Source organism: Etheostoma spectabile, chromosome 18, assembly GCF_008692095.1.
Source record: "Etheostoma spectabile isolate EspeVRDwgs_2016 chromosome 18, UIUC_Espe_1.0, whole genome shotgun sequence".
NCBI classification, from domain to species: Eukaryota; Metazoa; Chordata; class Actinopteri; order Perciformes; family Percidae; genus Etheostoma; species Etheostoma spectabile.
Window position 1 is genome coordinate 2,779,570 of NC_045750.1, and position 17,519 is coordinate 2,797,088.

Sequence of the window (17,519 nt, forward strand, 5' to 3'; positions counted from 1 at the left end):
AATTGATGAGTGTGATACGGACATAGTCACACTTTAAGTTTTGTGTAAATTTGTGGGGTTTGTCTTCTATACAATCACTGATAATAGCCAGAATTATTCCTACCCCTAAATTTTAGACCAATGCTGGATACTGCCCCTGACCCCTAGGACCAGGCGTTGGTTGCTTCCAAATGTGTGTGGTTTAATAACACATGCATCACTAAAAGCACACCATAAAAAGAAATACAATCGGGGACTTAGGTTATCACCCACATTAGTGCTTGATGTAATCTTATTTCAAGTTGATTTTTTCTTTTAAATACACATTTATTACAGAGTTATGTCGTCACTGTTATCTGGTAAAACGACCATAGTGACGAAAGCTAGTCAAATACTAACACATTTCCGCCTGTTTACCCATTTTGAGTAACTACAGCGACATAAAATGTATACTTCTGTATTAATTATTGGATTTTTAGTCTCGTTATGTTTCATTTTCATGTGTTTTTGTTGCACTGTTTCGGCTTCAATTCGTTGGGCAATATTGACATTTCTGGTTTGATGGACGCGTTTCCGGCCCAGCATACTTCGTATCAGCGACGTGTGAATAGGGGTGGTCATTAACAGTGAAGAGGGGAAGGCCTTACTCAATCTATTTGTTTTTTCTGTCCTCGTACTCTCAGTCGTACTTAACAACGCCATTATCGTATTTAACCTGTATCGCTGGACAGCTGGCTGTTTTTCTAAGCTTTTTAGGGTCGAGTAAAACACCGGGACGCCCCCCTCTTTTTGTTTGTCGGTCGTAACGTCCGAACGCCCAGCTGATTGCTTCGAGTACCGTTCAATTATTCCAGTTTAAACTGAGCCGTTTTGTTTGACTTAACGGATGTTTTTTTGAGGCCGAAAAGGGCCGAGTCCGCCACCTTATTTCACCGACTTGTGGACTTTAAAAGAAAGAGGACGTTTATCTTTGTGTCTAACTTGAGTGCGGGTCGTTTTTCTTATTAAACGAGCAGGCCCCGGACTCATCCCCAACCTCGCGTTTCCTTATCGGTTTTTGTTGGAAGTCATGGGAGACACCAGTGAACGAAGCAAACCTCCGAGTCTACCTCCCCGATGTCCCTGTGGATTTTGGGGGTAAGAGTTAATCTCAATATAAACTAGATTACATCCTGTATTTTGAACTGAGAGGTAAAACCGGATGAAATTAGCTCAACGGATTCAACTAGTGCAAACCCATTGTTGTTGTTCTGTTGTGCAGGCCGAGGGTGGGGGGTTGGGAAGTTAGCGAATAAATACACCTCCTAGTTTGAAAACTACCCACATTTCCACTGTTTTATAAGTTCACAACCCCACTCCCGTCGTTTTAAACGCTTCCTAGTGTGTTTAGTCGTGCTATATCGTGTTTTAAAGGCAATTTGTGAACCAGGAGATGACGTACCCGAGATAGAAAATGATTTATTGCCGGCAGGTTCCTGTTAAACCTGCCCAGTTTTCTTGAATCGTCTCGAAGAAAATAAGCACTTAAACGAGGAACACGTTACTTAGCTAGCTAGATAAAATCCTTAAACCGAGAAGTGTTGTTAGCCAGTTGTTGAGTTAATTTACTCCCTTTTTACATACGGTCTTGTCAAGTGGTGGATGTGTGTTGCATACCGGATGTGATTCACTGATGTGTGTGTTACCCCATGGGGGAAATGACTACAGCTAACCCTTTTTTTTTTTAATATGATTTAACAACGACACTGAAACATGACTGACTGCTTCTCCTTTTCCATGGGTGTTGTTCCAAAGCAGCAGAAAGATACATACTAAAATAAGATGACCGTTATCTCATTATTGACCACGACAGACTCACTAAAACCCCTGGAATACTTGCATTACATCAATATTGGTGATTCTTCCTCTGGTGGTAGCTTACTAATATTGTGTGAAATGCAACCAGTGACTCAACCCCCCCCTTCTTTTTGAGGTATTATCTTTACAGAACATACAGACTCCCTCTGTCAAGCCCCATCCCCCCGAAAGCCTTCATTTCGTGGTGTCCAGTAAGCAAATTGGAACCACCCACCTGTCAACGTCAGGTGGCAAAAATGGCAGCGTTGTGCGTGTTTATGGCCCTGCTTGGCTCGGCTCAGAATAACACCTGGCCCGGGGCTGCTGGCGGTCCTGTCTCCACACATGTCACTGGAACTCAAGCCCTCTTAGAGAGATACTTAAATGAGGTTGGGTTTAGCATTTTGAAGGATTAGAGTCAGTCTCGGAGCTCTTTTTAAAGCATGGATTGGAGCCCCCTAACCCTGGCAGTGTGACTGAAGTACAGTGTACTGGTTTTAGCAGGAATATGGTTAATTTAAGGTAATGCCCGATTGATAGACTGTGCTAATACATATTGTTAGTATTCAGTCCTCTTAAGTGACAGTTATTCAGTGTTTCCTCAAAGATTGAAATGAATAGCTAGCTGAAAGTAGTGCTGAAAGTATGCAGGTTTGAATTTCTATCAGCGACTACACCAGGTGATTTAAGTGACTATTACTTGCTCTTTAAAGTGCTTTGTGATCAGTTTTTTTTTTTTTTTTTTTAAGATTTTCTTTTGGCATTTTAGATTTACTTTTTATTTGATAAGTTAGCTTGGACATGAAAGGGGTGACCTGCAGCAAAGGGCTGCAGGTCGGAATTGAGCCTCTGTACATGGGGCACATGCTTTTACCAGGTGAGCTGCCTAGGCGTCCCTATAAAAGCTGTGTTAATCAGTACAAATGCCCGCTTGGCACTGTAACCTGAGGGGGAAACGGTTTAAGGTTTGTTATGGTAGTTTAGCATTATAACCCAACTGATACTTAAGAACGATGTAGATTTTGAAAAAAAAAAAAAAAAAAAAAAAAAGACATTACATTGGCCCATATTTCTCAACTGTATGGTTGCTTCTATATCGGCTGTCACGTATGCCGGTAGGAATATATCAACAATTGGCTAAAATAGAACATTATATCTGAGCAAATGTGATAAATATTTAAAATATACTCTTAACCTCAGTACAATCCTTTTCCAGGGTCCAAGGTTAAAGGCTGGTTTTTCGTTATCTTTGTTTTTCCTACTTGACATGCTGCTATCTGATGAACCAGTTGTGTTTTAAAGCGCCTCAACAACATCTTTGACTTGGTTGTGGCACTTTTTCTGTTGGCTATTAGGCGATGGGGGGGCGAGGAGAGAACACTGTAGTACCTCTTGGCTAGAGTGTGGCTTTGCCTGCTGTAAAGTGCATCTTTTTTGTATTACAGCTGCACAAAAGAGGTGTTTCTCATTTTGAGGTCACTTTATTTGGAGAGATTCAGGTTCTTTATTTGCCGTCTTGTATTGTTTCATCTTTTATTAAAGACACTGTTCTGATATTTAATAGTCTTCAGATTGGTTTTGTGTTGTATAGGGACACCGAGTAAACTTTTTATTTTGCTTGACTTTTATTTTGAAATCTGATTGCATTGTAGTCAAAAGGCAAGGTTTTATGTGACACTTTTTGTGTAAACAATCAATGACAGACAACCATCCCTTTTCGTTGCTCTTTGGACATACGATGCGAAGAAATGGTGTTTTCGATTTTCATCAGTCTTAGATTTTATTAGTGGTTTTTCAAATGCATGTCCCTTGTTTTTGGGCATATCCCTATATCAAGATGTAATGAATGAGGATTCTCCCAACACTTTTTCATTGGCTCCATCCTGTGAACTCTGTTGTTCAGTCACATTTTACAACATGAAGTGATGCTTAAAGGAAGCATGAAATCAAAATCATTGGAAAGGCGTGGGCTGAGACAGAACCAATCCACTTGAAAACAGTTGCGGAGCAAAAATGATCCCATCTTGGATCCCAACAGGAGCAAAAGGGACGGGGTCTGCATAAAAAAAAAAGGAAATACTTCAACGCACATGTGCAGTTGGTTCTTGTTGTCACTTGTTGTCCATTGACAGTTTATGGCCAGAAGGCACAGTCTGCTCACTCCAGCAAGCTTAAAATTCACGTTACATTGCATGTGAATGCAGCTCGTTGGTGGGATGGAGCGCTAGCTTGGCTCCAGAGACAGTCGGAGTCTCTGTGCTCCGCTCCCCCTCTATACTACTGAGAGCCAACTGATAAAATGTACTTGGTTGTGTTCCTTTTGTTCACTTCCATTATGCAATATCATCTGCTTTTATAATAGTAAGAAAGCTGCTATAACGTACCATTAAACCCCTACCGTTAAGCCATTTGTTCAGGGACGGGACAGGTTTGATGTCTAGCTGAACATCTTTTATAATTATAATAGCATTTTAGTTCAATAAGGAGATCGGTAGGCATCTGCATCTTTAATGTTTTTCTACTTGCTCATGACTAAACGGATTAAAGTAGCTTCACACTGTGTCAGTGAACAACATTGTTTACTTGTATTTGTGAGTCTGGAATCATGGTTGCTGAATAAAAAGCTTTATAAACATACTTTTTGTTGGTTTGCTATTTGACTGGGGCTTTAAATGGGTAAGACCAAATGTAACATGTTGTAGACTACCATTAAGTAGCTAAGGCCAGGTATTGTACCAGTACCCTTAAAGTGATACGATACAATATAGTATTTCCTTTTGATACCTTTTTTTTTTCTTCTACTTTATCTGATACCCATTATGTGATTGGAAGCATTCAGTGGCGTAAAATGTCACTGCCTCTCCTCCCCATCCAACTGATTTTTACATGAATACTCTTTGAAAGTGTGCAAATTATTATAGTATGATATATATATATATAACTCCACTCTGTACAAAATTGTAAATCTCCATCAAATACATGGCGCTTGAATGCACCACACACCACAAGACTGTATGGGTTGTAGCTGCTGCGGGAGTGGGCCAAACACACGTTGCATTAAACTGGAGAACGTTGAGGTGATTGGCTGCGAGCAAAACCATATAGGCCTACATGTTTTTATTTTTAGATCTGGGTACAAAGAGCATTGAATGCAGTTCTCGTGTGACTGGAGAAGTTTGGATACTACCGGTTTGTCTCTCTCCCCCCCCCCCCCATACCTTTTGTTGTTTTTAAAGGTATAGAGTATCTGTGCCCAGCCGTATTAGTAGCATATCTACATTTTTATTTGTACATTTTTCTGTTTTCTGTTTCTGTTTCATTGGCTGTAGATGGCATTTTTTGTAAGGGAAAGGCATGCAGACTTCACTATGTCATCACCATGCATTGTATTGGTCAGGAGTTTCCAGTTTATTAGGTACACCTGTACAGTATAATAAATCTGTCTGTCAAAACGCCTCTCATGTTCAGTTTTTGTTGACATTGTGTCAGAGTTTGCTTATTCAACTCTCTGTCAGTTCTTGAGGCTGTCTCTCCAGGATGATAATGACCGAATGGGGTCACCACCACGGTGTTATCAATCATTACTTTGCCCAAGGCCTGTCTTTTGACCAAAATTTAAAAGGAATCCGTTAATAGATAATGAGATATATTTTACTGACGCGCAGACTGTTGCAGGTGGAAAAAACGTACCTCCTTGGTGAAGGCTAAACCAGTCTGTGCAGGCTTGTCCCGCTGCATTACTCACATAGGTCCTGTAGGAACAATGATCTGAATACCCTATGGAGCTCCAGCCTGTGCACCATTGACAGGGCTCACAGCTGACAGAAATGGCTGTATTGTGGTGGTATGAACATTAAAGAGAGCTCCAGAAGGTGAGGGAAAGACATGACATACCTGTAGGAAAAGGTACCACCAAAAAACAACAACCAGGAGACAGTTTTTAAATGTCTAAATAATAAAAATGGTAGTTTAAGGATTGAAACCGTCATAGGTTTGGCCGTTTACAAAACTCACAGGACGTATTCCAGTATGCTTAGTATTTAGTCTTATTACACTGTGTAATGACAATGCTTTCCCTGTGTCCATGTGGTTCTCTGCCAAAGTAAAATCATGGCAAAAAAAAAAAAAAAAAAGTTTAAAAAAAATACTCTGTTTTTGTTGAAAATTCTCTAAGTAGGCTGGCTTACTGTGCAGCCATGACTGAAACAGGTGACTGACAGAGGCCTTTGCAGGACCTAACTCTGTAAGTGAAACCTGCATCCATTACACATCTACCCCCTCGCCCTCAAGGCAGCCAATAGCATTCGAGTACAGTGTAGCCAAACCTCAACCCAGGTACAGCGGGCACTTTAGGACATCTCACACTCAAGCTTGTTAGGCTCAACTCTTTGTTGTCGGACTGGACTCAGATTTCATCAGACTTAGCCGTACTTTTTGTCATCTTCAGCTAGCCATTGTTATGCTCCACTATGTTAATGCTAGCATGCTATGGAGGCCGTTCCAGCCTGATTGACTTCAGGCTATTCATTTTTTTTTTAGATATGTGCATTGTTGGCATATTCAAAGGTGTTTTACATGGGCGTCAAATCATCATAACGACACTTGAGCTCAAACCCCCCTATATTAGTGAGTGACAGTGTAGCTAAACCTTTCCTTGTTTGACTCTTTTGACTACAGAAAGACCCAGTAACCTGCGCCAATGTGCAACCGGACACGACCTTGATTTGCCTGTCAGACATTTTGTGTCTTTGCTTGCATGAAACTAGTAGTGCTGGAAAAAAATAATCAGTCTATTGACAGCAAATGAATCAATAACAATAGCCAAAAAAAAAAAGTGTCATTTTTTTAAAACCATAAGCTCAGTCTGTAAGTGATTCTTAGTGTCTCCGTAACAGCCGTTTGCGTCCCCGTTCTGAGATTTCCGGTTATCCAGCCTTGAATTTGACACAAAGGCCCAGAATGACAAACGACAACATAACAGGTTGCTGAAATGAAACATTAGAAGGGATTACGAAAGATGTTATGGTTGACTCTCAGGATGTGATATAATTGTCATTTGAGATGTAGGAGAAGTAGGGTGTTAGGTCCTACTGGTGTTTGTTAGTACTATAGTTCAGAGTGGCATTCATCTTCCACAAACAGGTATTGGTCAATGGGGGGGGGGGACAAAAGTCTTAACTTTGATGCTCCATATAATTTAGCATGATTACAGTATGTGCTTTTTCTGTGTACAGCTTTTGTGTTTTTATGTCCAACATCTCTTTTTTTTTTTTCTTCAAATTTTAAAAGCATTTAACTTTAGGTTTGTATCAGGAAATGTGGATGTCGTGGGAATGGTTGTACTGAGCGGAGGCAAGGCATGAGGTGGCCAATGATATTAAAGTGTCTCCCCATGTCTCCTCAGGTCCAGTGAAACCATGAATCTCTGCTCCAAATGTTTTGCTGGTAAGTTTTCTCTCAGTACGCGACACTGAAACACTTGCTGTCTTGTTCACTGGGAGGGGACCAGCTGCCATTTGGTTTCCTTTTTTTTTTTTTTTTTTCTATTCTAAAAACTAGTTTCGTTGTACAGCACACATACTGTGTTCGCCACATCTACTGAGTCAACTGATGCAAAGGACCCGATTTCTGCTGGCTGATGAGAATAATATATTTAAACCAGAAGAGGACATTCCATTTCTTGTCCCCGGTGCTGACATGGCTTACTTTTCAGCTGGTTACTTGTCACATTTGAAAACAAATGTGGAGTCGTTTCCCCGGTTTATTTCTGTTAGGTTGCCTCTTGGCATGTGGAGCTGTTCTCACTTACAGTCAGAGTCGCAGCTAGCAGCAGCTCGCGGCTAGGTGTGCCAGCTGATGTTAGTCAGGAATGCTAACAATGCTAAGACGTCCTTTTTAGGAAAAATGGAGGGACAAGTAAACAGATTCTTACTCGAAAATAAGACATCCACCATTTAAGGGAGGGGGGGGGGGACTTTGGTATAAGGCTTGCATAAAGGAATACTGGATACTGAACAGTAAACTCAATTTGGGAAAAAAAAGGGGTGGGAATCACCAGAGGTCTCGCAATACAATACCCTCATGATACTTCACAATATGATATTCTGAGATATATTGCAATTTATTACCTTTTTTTTCTTTTTCTTTTTTTTAAATTACTGTAGGTCCCCAAAACAAAACTTTGTCAACATCTGATTATCTAAAAAGATACATTTCTCTGCTCAACTCACTTCAATTTTATTGCTGGAAAATGGGATTGTCAAGTAGACAAACTGATAATATAATAATAATAGATTGATACTTGGCGTCTTTGTATACAGTATTGCTATGGGACGAAATCGCAATACAATGCTGTTATATACTATAACATTGTATATAGTATATATATTATATACTATGCTGTTTTATACTATAACAGCATACTATACTATGCTATTGATTTCCCCCCCCACCCCTATTAAAGAGTAGTTGCGTTTTAAGGGCAGAATCATCTGTTGTTTTGGGGAAACGGATCAATAAATCTGGATCATTAAGTTTCTTGTGTCTGACAAAGTTATAAAACATTTTAAAAAGCCCAATTTAAAGTCTGACAATTTCAAGCTATGTTTTAAGTTTTTTTGTCAATGACAACTCCAGTCTGGTTTTTTGAGGAGGGGTTAAGGTTGCACTGCAGCCCTGTCGGTGACTATGGCAACCGGTGTGTACGGCAGACAGCGAGGACCTAAGGGCCCGGCTTTTAAGTCTACTATCACAGACAGGCAGCAGCGCTCAGAATAGACTCAATACACGTGAGTAATGGAGGCAGAGCAGAAGTGGGTTAGTCCACATGTGGAAGAGAAACTCAAATCTAGGCTGACCTCCCTCCCCTCCTTGGAGGGAAAAGAGTAGACAACATCCCCGTGGATCGATACCGTCTGAGATCATCGTTCTATAGAGGCGTCGCAACAAAGTGCAGCTCCAAGGTGATCCTGTCTTTATCTCGCCAAGTCATGTTTCAGTTGGCAAAGTTAAAGGCACGTGGTTACGCCGATGAGAGCAGGGACTTTTTTTTAATACTTTATAAATGTATAACTTTTGAATTATTTGGAGACTTCTAAAACTTAAAGGCATTTTTGGGGCATTGGATTTATCTTTTATGTAAAAGATGGGAGTAGAAAGATGACAGGAAGTTAGGGGAAAGAGATTAGGATTATGTTAATTATTTGTTACTTTCTCAGGTAATCGTGGAACTTTTTGGTTGCAAAATATGTAAAAAAAAAAAAAAACTTGCCATCAACGTTCCCCAGGGCACAGGGTTGTCCAAAAATATTCAATTTACTATCTTCAAAGATGGATAACTTCAAGCTGGAACCAGGGAGTTGATTAAACAAAATGTTACCAATTAGTTGAGTTAATTGACCAATCATTTAACCGACAAAAGTGTTTTAATTGGTCTTCCTTTGCATAGTCTGGATTACCGGATTTTTCCGCTATCTATTTTGAAAGGTCGCTGCTAATCTGGGGTTTAGCTGCGCCGGTTGTGATTGGTTAATAGAAATACAAACTGGCCCAAGCATTTTTCTTTCTCCCCCCCCCCCCCCCCATAACTCTCATTGTCAGACCATACTGCAGTGCTGTCAAGTACTCATGTTTGCTTAAAACCAATTTGATTTTGTTGTTTTTTTTCCCAACAAAAATGCAAATTCAGTGCTCAGTGCAACTCGTGTTGGAGCTTCCTCGAATGCGCTGCGAGGAAGGGAGGAGAACTGATCCGCTCTCGGCCGCATCGGCATGTGACTTAACGTTTCAGACCAAAAGACTAGGCAGCTACACGATCCCCTTTCCTAACATGGTTTCACATCTGCTAAAAGTGGAAATGAGTAACACGTTAGGAAACTGTAACATGCAAGAAGAACTGTGTAATCCAATGTGTAACCATTTCAGAGAAAAAGAGGATGTAGAAAGACAGATTTAAAACGTAGAAGAAGTGTCTTTTCTCTGGGCAGAGCACTCCGTTAGGCAAAGAACCACCCACCAAAATAACATAAAAATAATAAAATAACAACTTGGGTTAATTTATAAATGTTGTGCACGCTACAGCAACACGCTATATTATCAGTAGTGTTAGTCTTCCTGGTAGCTACAATCCACTATTTTCTATACACTTGCTTTATATAACTTGTTATTACGGACAGTGTGAGGAGGTTTGGGGTTTACTACACACCATGAATAGTCCAGATTGGAGCATTTTGATTTTAGTTTCTGTGCCGTGTCTTTTATCTGCATCTTTCTATTTACATGTCCTATTTTTACACTTCCCCATGCTTGCTTGCTTTCTGTCCCTGACCAGACATCCAGAAGAAGCAGCCGGGCGAGGACTGCACCTCCAAGCCTATCCAAAGCACTGGGAGTAGCCAATCGCCAGTTTTCAGTAGTGAGACGAGCAGTAGCAGTAGCCAATCCCTATTGTCGTCGCCGGCCTCTACCTCCGAGCAGCCGTCAACCGAAGAGCCCTCGCCCACGTTTCCCAGCACGAGGGAAGGTAAGATGGGACGCCCAATGCACACTAACGCACAAAAAAACTTTAAGGCGGCTCAGTTGATCTGGCAAAAACACAGGTCTTTCTATTCCTTTTGAATGGGGGTAATGCGTTTAGGCTGCGGGGGGGCACTTTACTTCCAGAGAAGTTGTGTATTGGCTAATTGTTTCCTGCAACAACAAAGCGCTCGCTCTGCCTTGCATGGCTTTTTTTTTTTTTTTTCTCCGTCTAGTGAAATAAAGTTGCCTTCAAGTGCGCTCGGAAACTAGACCGGGTTAACCCAGCCCGATCTGCAGACGACTTGATTTCACCCTGCAGCTCACGCTGGAAACCTTTCATCTATCCTGCTTTTGTTACAATTTTGCGGGAACCAATCACAAACTTGCTTGTCCACCTGGCGGGTTTAACACGATGACGATAGAGAAGCGACCAAGCAGCTTCTTGTTTACATTCAACGTGGCGGCCACCAAACGCAAGCCGTTGAAACCAGTTGGATCGTTGGTCTGATTGGCTGAGGGACTATCCAGTCGCGTACAGAGTCATTTGAACTACGCCCGTTGGTCCCGCCTCTTGTGCAGAGACATCACAGATCAGACTCCCCAGACTAGTGTTTAATCTTAACCCTTGTGTTGTCTCCCGTCATGAAACATTATCGTTTTTTCCTGACATTTTTGTCACTTTTTCAATGTTGTGGGTGCTTTCTATAATGTTTCTTCCAGTGTTATTTAATATTTCTACTATTGTCATTTTCAGCGCTCATTTCGAATGCCCATTTTTTGTGATTTAAAAGAAAAACTGAAAGTGGGTCAAATTTGACCAGAGCACCACATGAGGGTTAAAAGACTGAGCTTGGTCTGGTGGTAGCCGGACTAGTCAAACGTCAAAATCTATAAATGATCTGACGGAAAACTAATTGTGAAATATATAAAGTCTAAATGGGCTTTTGATGGGCGGTTTAAGAGCGCAAGAGGACGTCACACAAATGGGCCGTTTTATTGACATTCCCCCCACGCTGCACCACCCCTCGGAAAATATTCATCATTTTGGTCTTAATTCCCCGTGACATGGAGCCATGGTGTGGGAAGACACCATTTCACATCTTGTGTCCTCATTTTCCATCTGCAGGCATGTCGTCCACAGAAACAGCCCAAGGCACACTCTGCACACCCACAAAACGTCCACGAGAATCAGGTACAGTGGGCCTCTACTTCCATCCTGTAGCTGCCCCCCCCCCCCACACACACACACACAACGCACACTTTCTTGACCATGCCATTTGCTTTCAGCGTCGGGCTCGGAGAGCGAGGCGACGCCGGAGAAGCGGCCACGGACAGACGAGCAGGAGGGGAGCAGCGAGGAGGCCCGCGGGACGCCCAAGCAGAAGAACCGTCGGCGCTGCTTTCGCTGCCAAACCAAACTCGAGCTGGTGCAGCAGGAACTGGGCTCCTGTCGCTGTGGTCAGTACCGACACATCAGCGTGGCGCTCCCTCTCTGTTGTCATCCACACCTAAACCGTCACGCCACTGCTTCAATATCCCCGACTCGGTTCCCCCACTGTGGTTACAAATGTGTCGGGCAGTAATGTCAGCTGCTCGTTAATATTTTATAACGCTGTTGAAAGATTGTTTACGTGTTAGGGCTGCACGATATGAGGAAAATATGCGACAACGGTGAATGTCGCGATAACGATATTACTTGCAATTAAGGATAAAAATGTTTAACAATTACCGTTTACGTTTTAAAATTATCATAATCACGTGGATAAAATAATGGATGCGTTTCTTGAACTTGGAATCATGGCGGAAGGAGCAGATGCCGGCGCTCAGGACGTGTTATCAACCCTCTGAGGACTGAGGCTGAAGCATATTTTAGTTATTATAAGAATGCCAAAAGACAGTTGATTGAAGATAGTTCTCCTCTCTGCAGAACATGCAGGAAAAACATTTGTTGCTAAAGGCATTGAACACACTTTTAAAAAATACTGCTGTAATACCAAAAACTGATCATTTTGCTCACTATGTGAGGTTTTCTTACCGTTCCATCCCTACTTGCGGTTGTCGCTCCCCGATGTAAGTCCAGTGCAGATGTGTGTCGCGCATGATCCGATTTAAACAGTTTACAGCACAACGTGTCATACTGAAATGTGGGAAATCCATGAAATAATAAACTTTTCTCATTGCAGACAATAACGTAAAAACGTTGTGGCTATCTATGATTGATTGATTGCTAACGTTAGCTCAAAACGCCATTCAGCTGACAGCCTTTGTTGTGTTTGATGCTAACTTGTAGCTAAGCTAGCGGTGAACCAACTTGGTTAAGTAGGTCCATTTTTACTGTGTTGACGTTACAGAAGTCTCTCGTTAGCATCTTTTATGCTACTTGTCGCAAAGTGACGCACGCGCAACTCAAATCTGCACGCAACTCACATCGGGAGTGACAGCAAAAAATAAACCGACATTAAAGTGTACTCGGTTCTTTCTGCTGCTTACAGCATTCTGCTGAAATACAACGTATTGCTTGATAAATGAAAGGAAATCATTTTCAACATTCTTTTATTGGACATATTGAATATAAATATAACATGGCTATAACAGGCAGCACTAAAAAAGAGCGCGTTACATTTTAAAGTGTATATTTCTTCTGATATTTTCTTTTAACCAACACAAAAACCCTGTCTTTCGCGATATGTCGTAGCTGGGTTATTGCATTACTCGATACTGTCATGACGATAAAACGTATATTTGACGCTTGGGTAGCTCCCCAGAGGCCTGTACTCCGAATCAAGATCAGCGTGCCCTGGATGTATTTGTTACCCGGCTTCACCTAACCCAGTGCTTCTCAAAGGGGGCGCGGTGCGATACCTGGGGGGGCGCGTGTGACCCTGGGGAACAGGCTTTTTTTTTTTTGGGCCGTACTAGTATAAAGTGTAATTGCGCATCCACTACAGTTACTTCTGTCACGTTTGCGACAGAGCAACATTTTACGACTTACAAGACAACAGGTTTGCCTCGGTTAGCGGTGTCGAGTCAACAGAAAGCTCCGGCTGCGTTCTGTCTGTAGCCTCCGTTATTCAACGTAACAACCCCCAACACGAAAAAGTTTTTAACAGGGACGAAAAGAGAACCGGAGAGAGACAAAGATAATGAGACAAAAGTCACGGGAAAGCTAAGACGAGGAAATACGACAAAGCGTGTTTAGCGCTTGGCTTCACTGTGACTAGAGTTGGAGAAGAGGAAAGACCGGTGTGTGTGTGTGTGTGTGTGCTGTGTGTGTGCTGTTGTGTGTGTGTGTGGTGTGTGTGTGGTGTGTGTGCTGTGTGTGTGTGCTGTGTCTAAAAATGCTCGCAGCGGACAGCATGAAGCCAAATAAATTAGCGCGTCACTTAAATACGTTACACCCCAATCACGCCGATAAGCCGCTAGAGTTTTTTCAGCGAAAACGTGCTGAATATTGCCAGAGATGGATAGTCACGGTGGGGAGTGGGGGGGCGTGAATAGTTTTCTTCTTGCTAGGGGGCGCGTAACAGAAAATAATTGAGAAGCACTGACCTAACCTAACAACCGCTGTGTCACGGCGGTGGTTGTCGACTAGTTCAATAAATCCAGGGTTTCCCGATCCAGCGATGCGCACGTTCACATAGGAGAGACGGTGTTTGGACAGCATGACCAATCACAATCCTCTACCAGAGCTGAATAATTTACATAAGAAGGGGCAAACTATAATACTACATAAATATGAAGAACACAGACACGGTTTTACAGGCAAAACACAATACAGTCGCTGCTTCCTAAAACAGGAAGGAAAGCTAGCAAAAAATTGCAGATGCATAAATCCCAGTGCTTATCAGTATCACTTCCCCATGAGTCAGGAACCAGAGCTGACCATAATTACACTTGTGGTTTCCATTATCTCGTAAAACGTGATGTAAAGAGGGTAGTTTTAACACCTTTTCTGAATCATTAGGATCCACAGGTAATACACCAAGCTACATTTTACTCAGGATCTTTTTTATTTTATTTTTATTTTTTTATAAATGATCTGTTGATACTTTCTCATCAAATTGGTCGAGCAAAGTCGTTCATATCAGTGAGAAGTCCGATTTCTTTTTTTTTTTTTTTAAATGTAACTGTCGTGCTGTCTTTAGTGCTGCCTTTTTATATTCAATGTTCAATCAATTTGTTCAATAAAAGAATGATGGGAATTATTTCCCTTCATTTGTTTGAAATTCCACGAGCAATTATTGTATTTCAGCAGAATAAGAAAAAGCAGCAGAAATGCTGTTTATTTCTCGCATGCGATAAGGTTAGCGCGACATTCAACAGCGTTATCGCATATCACATGTTGTCCTCATGTTGTGCAGATCTACAACAGAGCAGTTATTTGGGTCACTTCCCCCCCCCCCCTCTCACCATTTTGCCTTCTTTCCCCCCCCCCAGGCTATGTGTTCTGCATGCTTCACCGTCTCCCCGAGCAGCACGACTGTCTGTTCGACCATCTGGGCCGCGGGCGCGAGGAGGCCGTCCTCAAGATGGTGAAGCTGGACCGCAAGGTGGGCCGCTCGTGCCAACGCATCGGGGAGGAGTGCTCCTGATTGGCCACACGACGGGACCGGCCATCCAGTTAAGATGAGGCGCTTACGAAGAGGAGGAGGAGGAGGAGAGGAGGAGGAGTGGGAGGAGAGCAAGGAGAAATGACAAATGGTGGGAGGGGGGGGATAGAATGGGAGGGTGGGGGGGAAGAAGAGGAGGGGGTTGGGGGGGGGGGGGGGGACCAGTTGCAACATCCTGCATCCGACCCTGAGAATTCTGGATCTGAGCTCGTCGCCGCCCTGTTGATGTCCTGATTTCCTGCGTGGAGCGTCTGTTTTGGACTCGGCTCTGGACGAAGGCCGCTCGGGGGCCAACGGGGGGGGGGGGTGGCGGGGCCTGGGGGCCGTTCAGCAGAGCCACGTTCAGTATCGCATGTTCACACACACAGCCTTAACCCAACCACCCCCCACCCCAGTCTTCAGAGGATGGACCCTGCAAAGACGGATTCAGCTGGTCGTACATTATGCACACGTTTCTCCCCACAGTCTTCTTCCTCTTGGCTCACGCTGTTTTTCTTTTTTTCTTCTTCAGTACAGAAAGTTATGGGAGGTGAACTGTTGTAGCGCGTGGCTGAACTGATCCGTTTGGATTGTCATTCGACAACGTTTTTGTTTCTCCCCCCCCATTTCTTGGTCGCGGGTGAGGGGTCCAGCTCTATCCCACGACCACTCCTCAGGTCGACATAAAGGGGTTGGAGTATCAAACCTGTAACCCCAACCTTCCTCGTCTTCTTCCTCTTCTTCTTCCCCCCCCCCCCAACTTTGAGGTCCAGGTGCAGCATTACTACCCGTGTTTTGCTCGTGCATGGTACCAGCAACAGTGTATTTGTGCAGGTTTGAGTGTGGTAATGTGAGGCAGTCCCAAGGATGCTGTCATGGTTTGATTTCTTTTCATTTTATTTTTTCTCTTTCCCGTGTGGCCGTCATGGTGATTAGCTCTGTTTTTACTGCTTAACCACGACGTTGTGGAGGACAATACAGCCAATCCCTGCCTCTGCTCACATGGACTTATGACAAAAGATTAAAAAATACAAATAAATGTAAAAACAAAACAAAAAAAAACACACACTAATGGACAAGAATCACTCGGATAAATCCTCTGTGTAGCAGATCCTCTTCTCCCTCTTTCCCTCTCCCTCTTTTTCAATTTCCGGAGTAGTACTGTTGTTTTACACAAAGGGGAGTGCGACTGAGTTTTTGTATTCAAGTTCTTCGCCAAAACGCCATGTGTTCATTTAGAAAAACAAAGTTTATGACTGAGTGTGTCTGCGGATGAAGACGAGCAGTCGAGTGCTAAACTGAATGCATACATTACGTACTACCCCTTTTTAAATTGTTCTATAATTTATTTCTTATTTTGTGTTTGGTGGGTAGGATTAGGTGACCTTTTAATTTCAGATCTGGGGGGAAAAAAACTTTGAAATGTTTTCATAATTTCTTTTCCTTTTTTTTTTTTTTTTTTACTTTGTCACCCAGAGGCTTCATTTCTCCTGGTAGTGAGCGTTCACTAAATTAAAGAGGGATGAGTTTTGTCCCACAGTTTAAATCCGTGATGTCATATTGATACACACAGCACACGTGAACGTTGGTTTTAAGGCTGGGGAAATTAACCAAAAGCTGGTTAACTTGATGTCGTAATAAAAAAAATAAAAAAAAATGAAAACCCGAGTTGGACAGCTGGACTCTTGACTCGCCACTTCAGCAACGTAATCAGCCGTGATTGGATCTCTCCGGTTCCGTTGAGCTGTTAATCGACCTCGTCCAGGTGTAAGAGCAGACGCCGCAGGGCCGCCGTGGGCTTTCTTTTCCGTCGGACCCTGTGGAGGCTGCACACCTATCGACATCACCGATTTCACACTGCTCTCTGGATCTGGTGCTTCAGCTGCTTTTGGCTGCAGACATGACGTGAATCCGTAAATTGAGTGGTTTTTTTCCCTTTCTTCAGACATTTGTTTGGTCATTGTTTCCGACCCTGCTCCAATCAGCCTACCCAGTCTGAGCGCTTGGACTTTGTGCTGTGCATATTGTTCAGTTACACACCTTTTTCTTCCTTCTTCTCCTAAAGGTGTATTCTACCAAAATCCACTGTTTTTTGTTTGTGACGTTGCAGAAGCTGACCTTTTTTTCTGCAACTTAAAAAAAAAAGATTTGGCATTTAGCGCACATTGTAGGTGCTTTAAAAGTATAAGTTGTGATTTGTTCAATACAGGTACGGTATCTCCATGAAATGTACTTTGCAGCATCACTGGAAATGTGATTTGATGATGTTGAATTGTATATTTAGCTTTTTTTTTTTTCATTTGGAGAAACATGAAACGGTAGATTTCCTTACTTGGCAGAATAATCAGAAAGCCTTTTTTATTTTTTTTATTTTTTTTGCAAGTTTTCTTTGGGAAAAGTTCATTCAGGTGGCGAGCCCTTATAACCAGACACCACTTAACTATGCTAATCATCATGCACAAGTTATTGTTCCTTGTCCCCCCTCACCCCCCCCCCCCCCCCCCCCCCCTCGTCTTTCCCAATGAGAACACAGCGAAGGATAAAGGGAGCATGTGGAGAAATGTCGTAGCTGGTTCTTATTTTGATATTTTGAAAAAA

The 17,519-nt window shown here is 42.5% G+C and overlaps 1 protein-coding gene across 3 annotated transcripts; it reads left to right on the plus strand.

Annotated features, from left to right (window-relative positions):
* The first annotated feature begins 572 nt into the window (after nt 1-572).
* Nucleotides 573-17,519, plus strand: LOC116706137 (AN1-type zinc finger protein 3). Of its 3 annotated transcripts, none has more exons than XM_032542796.1 (7): nt 573-1,116; nt 5,990-6,058; nt 7,220-7,260; nt 10,145-10,336; nt 11,459-11,524; nt 11,620-11,790; nt 14,770-17,519. In XM_032542796.1, the coding sequence occupies exons 3-7, from the start codon at nt 7,233-7,235 to the stop codon at nt 14,922-14,924; spliced, it is 612 nt and encodes a 203-aa protein (XP_032398687.1). In that variant the 5' UTR covers nt 573-1,116; nt 5,990-6,058; nt 7,220-7,232; the 3' UTR covers nt 14,925-17,519. The 3 variants fall into 3 exon arrangements, with proteins under 3 accessions (XP_032398687.1, XP_032398688.1, XP_032398686.1); XM_032542797.1 differs by having other exon boundaries at nt 5,993-6,058; XM_032542795.1 differs by lacking the exon at nt 5,990-6,058 and having other exon boundaries at nt 574-1,116.

Excerpts from the sequence above, each read along its gene's own strand:
- LOC116706137 (XM_032542795.1), top strand. The coding sequence starts at position 1,049 with ATGGGAGACACCAGTGAACGAAGCAAACCTCCGAGTCTACCTCCCCGA. Across the intron at positions 10,337-11,458 it reads GTTTCCCAGCACGAGGGAAG|GCATGTCGTCCACAGAAACA; the intron begins GTAAGATGGGAC and ends TTCCATCTGCAG. Across the intron at positions 11,525-11,619 it reads AAAACGTCCACGAGAATCAG|CGTCGGGCTCGGAGAGCGAG; the intron begins GTACAGTGGGCC and ends ATTTGCTTTCAG.